Source organism: Aegilops tauschii, chromosome 7 (genome assembly GCF_002575655.3).
Source record: "Aegilops tauschii subsp. strangulata cultivar AL8/78 chromosome 7, Aet v6.0, whole genome shotgun sequence".
In the NCBI taxonomy this organism is placed as follows: Eukaryota; Viridiplantae; Streptophyta; class Magnoliopsida; order Poales; family Poaceae; genus Aegilops; species Aegilops tauschii.
Window position 1 is genome coordinate 121,318,289 of NC_053041.3, and position 9,821 is coordinate 121,328,109.

The 9,821-nt window shown below is 47.0% G+C and overlaps 1 protein-coding gene and 1 non-coding gene across 3 annotated transcripts; both read right to left on the minus strand.

Moving 5' to 3' along the window:
* Window positions 1-365: 365 nt before the first annotated feature.
* Window positions 366-437, minus strand: TRNAW-CCA (transfer RNA tryptophan (anticodon CCA)). The gene has a single exon. It is a non-coding gene; the product is annotated as a tRNA-Trp (tRNA).
* A 1,547-nt stretch (window positions 438-1,984) lies between these two features.
* LOC109771252 (pentatricopeptide repeat-containing protein At3g18110, chloroplastic) lies at window positions 1,985-9,522 on the minus strand. 2 transcript variants are annotated; one of them, XR_012188989.1, is made up of 5 exons: window positions 5,839-9,522; window positions 5,558-5,758; window positions 4,873-4,963; window positions 3,243-3,975; window positions 1,985-3,168 (listed from the first exon to the last, which is right to left on the minus strand). XR_012188989.1 is itself a non-coding variant. In XM_040396952.2 (4 exons), exons 1-4 carry the CDS (start codon window positions 9,354-9,356, stop codon window positions 3,439-3,441), a joined length of 4,347 nt encoding a protein of 1,448 aa, XP_040252886.2. In that variant the 5' UTR covers window positions 9,357-9,522; the 3' UTR covers window positions 1,985-3,438. The 2 variants fall into 2 exon arrangements, 1 of the variants encoding a protein (XP_040252886.2); XM_040396952.2 differs by having other exon boundaries at window positions 1,985-3,975.
* Window positions 9,523-9,821: the final 299 nt, after the last annotated feature.

The window sequence follows — 9,821 nt, forward strand, 5'->3', positions numbered from 1 at the left end:
GCATATAATATAATAATATATTTCATAATGAATGTAATGAAAATATTTTTGGTTTTGTAGATGGCATATTTTTATATACAATTGGTCAAACTTAATGAAGTTTGACTTGGAAAGTCCTAAAAATTAAATTATTTTGGAATGGAGACAGTAGTAAAGATTAGTTCGTTGTCACTTGCCAGTAACCACCGCTGCTTCTGCATCAATTCTATCTGTCATAAACCACCGCTGCTTCTGCATCTATTCTATCTGAAAATCTAGCAAATTAAGCACAAAAGTCATGGCTGCATTATTATGTGAGTGAAGCAAGCAAGTCAAAAGACACTATGGACGGACAAAAAAGAGAACCGGATTAGATTCGGGGGTATTGAACCCGACGTGAATCGAACACGCAACCTTCTGATCTGGAGTCAGACGCGCTACCATTGCGCCACGGATCCGGTGTGCTATCACTCTCTAAGCACGCTATAAGCCGATAGCACTAGCGTTCAGCTGGCGCCGTCGAGCCCGCAAGCTCCTAGAAGCGACTCCCATGCCAAGGAATCCATTTCCAGCCCCACGGCTTTGATTAACGCCTCTGCTTCTTTTAGTCTCCCGGCATGTCCTAACAGATCAACAATGCAAGCACAATGCTCCCTCTGCGGCTTGACACCATGATCCTCAACCATGGAGTGGAAGATCGCAAGCCCTTCATCGACGAGACCCCCTTGTCTACAGGCAGAAAGGACCGCGAGGAATGTGACGCTGTCAGGCCTGAACCCATCATGGATCATTTCTCTGAAGGTCATAACAGCCTTCATGGCCTCGCCGTGACGCCCGAAGCCGAGAATCATGGCTGTCCACGACACCACGTCGCGCACCCGCATCGTGCGAAACACAGGCCGGGCATCCGATGAGCTGCCACACTTGAAGTACATGTCGAATAGGGCGTTCCCGACAACCGTATCGGAGCAAAACCCCAGGTTCATGACCCGGCAATGCACCATCTTTCCATGCTCAAGGCTCGCAAGGGCGGCAGATTCACAAAGCACGCTGGCGAAGCAGTGGCCGTTCATGACTCGGCGACGCCTCCAGCCCCGCGCATCCGCGACAGCGTCTCCACGGCGCGCCGCGCGCACGCGTCGACCATGACGTTCCAGCACACGGCGTCCGGCTCGGCGATCTCCTCGAACGCGGCGGCGGCGGCGCCCGCGCATCCCGTACGCGCGCGCCAGGGCCGTCCCCACGAACGCGGTCGAGCGGAGCCCGAGCCGCACCGCGTGGGCGTGCGCCTGCGGGACGAGCCCCCGGTCCCGTCGGGACTCGGGGCAACGCTCAGCATGCGCAAGTAGAGGCGCGCGATGAAGGTGTTCTAGGAGACGGCGTCCCGCTCGGGCATCGCGTCGAACAGCCTGCGGGCCGGGCCCGGCGGGCCGCCGCGGGAGAAGAGGCCCAGCAGCTTGTTCCATATGTATTTTCCTGTGGGAGAGGAGGCGGCGGCTTCGAGCCCGCGCGACGACGGCGGCGATGGAGAGAGAGTGGTCGCGGGAGTGGGTGGCTGCGCGCGGCGGCGGACGGGCTCCGGTTCTGGAGTGAACGGCTCTAGGCAGCGAATGGCCTCCCATGCAAAAAAGCGCAGGCCCTTTGTACTCCCTCCGTTCCTAAATCTGCAGCAAGTGGAAGGAGGAAGAGGCAACGCTAGTCGGTACTACCTCCATACCTCCGTCCTGGTTTATAAGTCCTCTTATATAAAGATATTTAACTAATTAACTATTGATGTGTATCATAAAAAATTATATCATTAGATTTGTATTTGAACATAATTTTTAATTATATTATTTTTTATGATCCATTAATATTTTCTTAGTTAATTTTAAAGTCAAAATTTGACAAGGAATACGTATAAAGAGGACTAATAAACCAGGACGAAGGTAGCAGCAATTAGCTATGCTGCCTCCCAGTCCCAGGTGCACAATTGTGCGATACAACTTCTCGAGCTGGAGTATTATTTTTGAGGGAAGCCATCTGGCGCATTTTATTGATTGTGAATCAAAGATACATGAGATAGGAGCCAGGGCAAGAGAAAACTAGGGGGTTCATCGACCCAAGTACAAGCTTCAGAAATTAAAGACACAGACCTCTCTACCTCATGCGCCCTCATATTGGCTTCCATTGGACAATGGACAAACTTCACTTCATCAAAAATACCCGCCCTCATAGAAAATGGCCGAGCTAGCTGTTGCAGAAAACCCTCCTTCATTCATAGTCTGAACTGCCGCCTCATTATCTGACCGAATAACAATCCTATTCAGGCCCATATGTTGAGCGAACCATAACCCATCTCTAGTTGTCATTGCTTCAGCCATTAAAACATCAGCTGCATTGTCAATTTGGAAACTTCTTGCAGCAACAAAACCACCTGTGGTGTCACTAATTACAATGTCAGATGAGCCTTGTTTCGTATTGGGATTAAAAGCTGAATCCACATTGACTGCATAAACCCCTAGAGGAGGAGGACGCCAGGTAGAAACTCTTGTAGTTATTTGCCCTTGTAAAGTACAGATCATCCTTACATGAGAAGCATTTTCATATAGACTGTGGAAGGGTCATAACAGTGAAGTTATAATAGTCAGGTTGAAACTTGTCATTTCTGCCATGATAGATGGATGTAGAGGAGTGCTCCAAAGGATATTGCCCCATCCCTTTTCAGGCTTGCCTCAAGGAAAAACCTAACTGTTGCTGAAGCGATGCAGGATGGCAGATGGATGCGGGGACTGAAGATGATTACCCCCGATTTGGAACTGGATCAGTTTCTCAGTCCATGGAGGGCCACTAATGAGCTTATTTTGAATGATAACAGAGACACCATCTCATGGCTGCCAGCATCTAATGGTTGCTATTTGGAGGATCAAGGCTGAACCAAAAATTCAGTTCCTTTCTCTGACTAATCTGGTCTTGTAAACGTGTTGTACAGTTTTTCCTCCCTCACTTATCATTTCACCAGCCCTTTTTCTACCAGTTTGGGTCAACGCATAAAATAAAATTCCATCTTTAGATTCAGTATGACCACCTTAAATAGTTGGAAAGCTTATATGACATGAATAAGGCACTGTTTTTTTTGTAGTATATATATAATGGCCCATGATGATGTCATGTTGAGTGGAACATGCTATCTTCATCACTTGGTCATCTCTGCAAAGAGAAGTACTGTATAAAATGGTAAACTTGTAGGTTAAAAATGACAGAAGAGATGGTAAACCATTTACCAGTATGAACTTGATAGGCTGTGACAAATTAACCAGGAAGCAAATGCATCCCATCTTTTGTTCGATCACACTCGTAACTTGACCGATCAGCATCACAGTATTGTCACCATTCCCTTTTCATCCTCTCCCATTAAGAATATTCATGTTAACACCACAGTGCCACTTGAGAAAATGTCGTCATGAAGCAAAACAAACACTACTTCAAAACCTCCTGCGTGCTTTGTTCTCTAACAAATTTTGCTCTCCGTGGTCCTCTTTTAGATTTTCTTGGTATGACAAGCCCCTTCTCTTTAATTCTCTCCAGTTTGTCTTTCCTTCCTTTTATATCAGCTTTAATAAATTTGGCCCTGCTTTCTTCTGACAACATAGCTAATCTGGAGAATTTCTTTGGCCGTACTTCCCCAAGTTGCTCGTGTATATCTTTAAATGTTGATACAAGACCAGCTCTCATGAAGTACCCTTCAGTGAGCTTCATTGAGTTCATTTTAGGAAGAGCTGGGGCGTCTTTCAACTCAAGATCCATGCAGAAAGGAGAATCTTTCAGCCACATCTTAAGAGAGTAAAACTTCGCCACAAAGCGACCTGTTCGAGCTCTACATGGCAAGAAAGGGGACCCCATTTCCAAAAGGTACGCTCTGATCGTCTTACGCAAGGATACCATGTTATATTCCCCCTCCCCTGTGACCAGTACAATAGATTTGGGGGATTCTGGTGAACCCTGTAGTGAAGCATCCTGCATTAAAAATGGAGATCAGATGGCATGTTAATGGTCAGATAGAGGAGTTTTTTTTTTTGTTGCGAGACGATAGAGGGGTTAAGAGTTAAGAAATCAACAACTGCTTAAACAATTTAAACGAAAGAATGTCCATATTAAGAATTTAGGACTAAAGCAAAAGGAGCCAGAGTGAAATTATATCGGGATGTTGAAACTGTAAGAATGTCTTTTTAGGGGAATATTCTGAGTTGTTTTGGTGACTTTCAATTAACTTTGTGCCCTCAATCAGTAACAAAAAGTCTAAATTTGTGCTGAGAACTGCAGGAACAAAGAAAGAAAAGTTATTCATTAACTTTACTGTAATGACACACAACATGAAAAACTACATAAAATGTCAATGAACAAGAAATCACCAGTAGTGCATATGCACTAAAAAATAAGATGAATAACCTGCATTTCAGCACACGTTTTATGTTCACTGCAAAATGATTAATTTAATGTTCGTATGAGCACCTATAAAGGGGATATCGGCATATCACCAGTATTAGGGCAAAAAGTAGACACATGCTAATTTAGTGAATCTATCAAGCTAGCAGGATCTCAGTGAGACCAACAACCTTACTGTTCAAAGTCATGGTAATGTTAACACGGACGATGCATAACAACCAAAGCTGATGACCAAATTTTACTATTGTCTGGTACATATGCAAACACGTCTCTGTACATTGGTGTCTTTCTCTATTTGTTAACTTTTTTTAACTCAAAACTGAACTTAATTATGTAGAAAGAATGGTTATACATCCTCCACCATAGCTGGAATAAGAAAATCTAATGGTTTAAACCAAACTCTAGGTGAAACTCTGACTTCACTAGCTAGCACATGAAACTGCAAATAACATTGTTAGGAGCACCTACTTGCATTTGATCAAGCCATAATGTTAGAGCGACAAGTGCAGCGCCAGCAGACAGCTTCCGGAAGTCAGCTCCCCAGTCCTTTTCTATCACCCTGAATCATTCACATGAAAAAAAAGTGATACAGTAAGAACATATTTAATGATGCCAAGCAATAAGATCATGTCGTCCAAAAGTTTTGGCTTAATTTCTACCAATAAATAAAACATAGGGAAAGGTTAAAAAAATGTCGACAAGATAAGACCTACTGTCATAACAACTTCACAAATAGATGAAACGAAAACAAAATTAGGCCAGACCATATTGTTCACACATCTCAACTTTGTATCATCGAGACTGGCTCTTTGGGATGAAGCGTAGTCTCTAGGGACAGCATGCCCAAACATTATGGCAACTTACTGTTCATTAGCATATATCTTAAACCAACAGTTCTGATAAAAGATTTTAAATATTACTCCCTCTGTCCCAAAATAAGTGACTCAATTTTTTACTAGCTTTAGTATAAATTTAGTACAAAGTTGAGTCACTTATTTTGGGACGGAGGGAGTATGAGACTAGATCTGCTTGGTACAAAGTTGAGTCACTTATTTTGGTGAAAAAATAAGTACAGGAAATGCATATTTCAACGCAGAAAGTTAAGTACAGCTTCTAACAACAAAACTCAGAATTCAGAGTTAAATGTAAATACCGAAAGATACTGTGACGGTATATGCTTCTATTTACTGCCAACTGGAAAATGTATGAAGCAGTTGCTCGACGTTCAAATGCCCACAGCAGGTCTTCTAGTGCATTTACAAAGTTCAGAGCAGCAGAATCTTCTAGTGCCTCGAGTTCTTCTAGAAAACTGTCAACCTCAGTTAACAGGGATGGAGTCCTCTCAGTCAGGAGCCTGCAAAAAGATGGTTATAACCAAATTTAGCATGTGAAGTATGCCCCATCATTTTGAACATAGTCAAGTATGGTGTCAACCTAATAGGAAGGCCAAATCCACAATCTTGTAAAGAGTTTAGGAGAAGAATGGCATCATCAGTTCGCTCGCACAAACTAGCGGCCCTTATGAAACATGTCCAAACTTGATGATCTGGTTTTATACCATCTCTTTTCATTTCCAACAACTTTGTGATTCCAAGACTGTAGTCACCATTTTTCAAGTAGGCGTCAAAAACAGTACTGTATGGTAAACTGCTGACTTCCAAACTGGAAGATTTCAAGCTGTTCAGCACTTTCTCAGCTTCCACTGGGTGCCCTGCAGTCCCATAAGAAGTCATGAGGATGTGCATAGTGGCAATTGTTGGTTCGATGCCGTCTTCTTTCATTGCTGCTAGTAGCTGCTCGGCTTTGGAATGGTTGCAGGTGTCCCTGTACATTTTCATCATTACGTGATATAAAGATCGATTTAACCGATAACCCTTTGACCTTATTTCCTCGAAAAGCTGTTCACCTTGCTCCCATAGTTTTGCTTTTCCAGATGCTACAAGCAAGCTTTTATAGGATTCTAACCTGGGTGTCAAACCTCGTTTACCCATCTCATTCAAGAGAGTAAAACCTTCTTCAGGCCTCAAGTTTCTACTGTACATGACTATCAGTGTATTATACGTATCTTCATCAGGCTCTAAGCCAGCTTCCAAAATACTATGGTATACTTCTACTGTCTTATCAAAGTCTCCGTTCCCAGTATACATCAAAAGAAGGGTGTTAAGTATGACTAGATCTGGCTTGAATCCTGCTGCCTCCATCTCCGCAACCATCAATTCAACATCCCTGAATCGTTTATTACGGCAGAGCAGGGAAATCATACTTCTGTAGATGTGCATGTTTGGCAGGTATCCTGCTTCCTTCATTCCATTATATATTTTCATTACCTCGAAAACATCCCCAGCTTTTGCAAAAGCTTCAAGCATAAGGATTACTGTGCTTTTGCTGATCTTGAAACCCATATCTTGAAGCTCCTGAACAACCACAAACAACTCATCTAGTCTGCCATCAGTAATCAATGCTCTCATCATTCCATTAATTGAATCAACAGTTGGTAGAGGGCCCTTTTTAATCATAATGTCAAAGACTGCCCTTGCTTGCTCATAAAGGCCACTTTCGGCATAGGCATGTATCAATGCATTCCAGATTCGCCTGTCAACACCTGCCTCTTGATTCAGTCCTTTCACGAAATTTTCCGCATGCTGCCAGAGTTTTGTCTTCCCATATGCTTCGATTATGGTTACTCTAGATGAAAGAGTATTTAGCCAAACACCAGGCTGTACAGCTTCATCCATCAATTGGTGAGCTGTTTCTGGGAAGCCCAATTTACAATATGTAGAGATCATACTCTCATATATCTTCTGGGAAGGCTCTATGCCAATAAACTGCATGTCGCAGAACACCTGAGAAGCTTCTGGCAAGAATTCAGCCTCCGCAAGGCATGTAATCAAGCACTCATACAAGTTACGATCATGACCAAAAGATCCACATTTTAATGTCTGCATACTGCTGTACTGTTGAAGGGCAGCAGCAATCTTCTGGTTTTTGCACATAAGCATGATGGAACATTCAGATATCAAGTTACGGGAGCTGGGGACATTCTCCCGGATGCATTGAAGCAAAGAGAGGCCTTCTTCATGCTTTCCCATTGTTTCATAAGCATCCAGAATGGACAGTAAACTCTTACTGTCAGGCTCGTGTCCTTGTAGGCATGCCTTCTTTAACAGCTTAGCACCCTGAAAAATGCAACCCGCCTTGATGAGTATACTATATACCAGTTGCCGATCCATCTGACAAACAACCTCCATGTCTTGCATAACTCCTTCAATCTCCTCATGTTCATTTCCTTTTGCAAGTGCAGCAAGCATAACCTGATACAAGGTGTCATCTGGTACATAACCATCCTTCATCATTGTCCGATACAGAACCATCAGCTTTTTCGTCTCACCAGACCTTGCGATAATGTCCAGCATAACCAAATAGGCTAAACGATCGGGTTTGACACCTGACGCAACCATGCGATCAAATGTCTGCTCTGCCTCGTCCCGCCTACCGCCTTTGGCATATGCACATATCAAAGCACTGAAAGTTACCAGGGTTGGCTTTAATCCTGCATCTACCATCTCCTCCAGCACCTTCCCTGCATCAGATATCCTATCCACCTTCCCCAGAGAATCAATCAAGACAGTGTAAGTCACAGCATCTGGAGTGCAACCTATAGCTCTCATCTCATCATAGAGACCAAGTGCCAGGTCAAGCCTGCCCATCTTCCCATACATATGAATCATGGTATTGTAAGTGATTCCATCCTTCCTGAACCCAGCCTTAACCAACTCCTCGCACACACGCTCCACCGCGTCGACGTCTCCTTCCTTCGCAAAAGCATGAAGGAGAGAATTATAGGTAACTGCATCCGGCTTGAAACCCTTGTCTAGCAGCTCCATGAACATCTGCTCAGCCTCCCGGGCCGTCCCACACCGGCCATGAACTGACACCATGGCATTGTACGTCCACAAATCCGGCCGACACTCCGAATCAATCATCTCTTTGAACACTGCCACTGCATCGTCCAGAATGGAACCTTGCGAGCAAGCGCTGATCAGGGTGTTGTAAGTGATAACGTCCGGCCTGAGCCCAGCTTGCCGGACTTCGTGCAGGAGATCGAAGGCGGCGCCGGGGGCTAAGCACCCGGACTTGGCGCTGGCATTGATCAGAGTGTTAAAGCTGACCAGGTCGGGCTCGATCCCCTGGCCGCGCATTGCGTCAAGCAGCTGCCGAACGTCGTCGAAGCGGCCGGAGCGGGCGTACACGCCCATCATGGCGTTGAACACCTGCACGGTGGCGCCCTCCCCGGCGAAGCGGAGGAAGAGCTCCTCCGCGAGCCCGTCCTGGCGTGCGCGGCCGAGGACCCCGAGAACGACGGCGACGACGCGGGGGCCCGGGGCCCCGTCGCCGCTCGCCGCGAGCCACTCGAAGGCGTCGAGCGCGCGCCGCCAGGAGGCCGCGCCCACGGCGCGCACCACGTAGGCGAGCTCGTCGGGGGACACCCACGCGTCGTCGAGCACCTCCGCGACGGGCGCGCCGGGGGGCAGCGCCAGGAGGCGGCCCGCGAGGTCGGACACGCGCTCCCGCCAGTCCCGCGCCCGGCGCAGCGCGAGCTTGCTCAGCTTCTTCAGCCTCCCGCGGTGGGCCCGTGCGTCCAGCGGCTCGACGGCGACGGCGGCGACCGAGGGGCCGGAGGCGGAGGGCGCGGACGAGTCGTCCTCCGCGGGCCCCGGCCTCGCCGGGGCGGGAGGAGGAGGAGGGGCGGCGTCGGCGGCGGGGAAGCGGGGCGCGGGGAGGTGCGGGAAGCGGAGGCTGGGCCAGCGGACGGAGGGGTCGGCGAGGGGGTAGTCGAAGTCGTCGCTGGCGGTGGCGGAGGGCGCTGCTGTGGCCCCGGCGGTGGCGCGGCGGGGGTGGCGCGCGGAGGGGAAGGAGAAGGGTGGTGGGGAGGAGACGGCCATGAGAGGCATCGGGTCCGAGAGGGAGGGGGGTCAGTCGCGCATGGAGGGGGCAGGTGGAGTGAGTCGCGGGTGTGGTTGCCGCGGGCGCCGGGGCCGGAGGAGAGTGGAGTGGAGTGGAACGCCCGCTCCGCCACTGGACGCGATAACGCTGGGAGTTTGAGCGGGTAACGGAGAAGGAAGAAGATATTTGGCCGGGCAGCAAGCTGAACTGAAGTGCCTGACGATTTTTTTTTTCCGAGTATTTGTGATTTTCATGAATCCAGTTGAAGCTAGCTGGGCGACCCGTCGATTTTTATTATTATAAAGATCACCAAAAAACAAAGCACATCACGCTATAGTCTTGTACTCCCTCTATAAAATACTCCCTTTGTCTCATAATAAGAGCATTTTCAACACAAAGATGCTCTTATATTAGAAATTAGAAACCCGAAAGTTATTTCCCACCTTTATAACTCAAAATATCAAAAATTATAT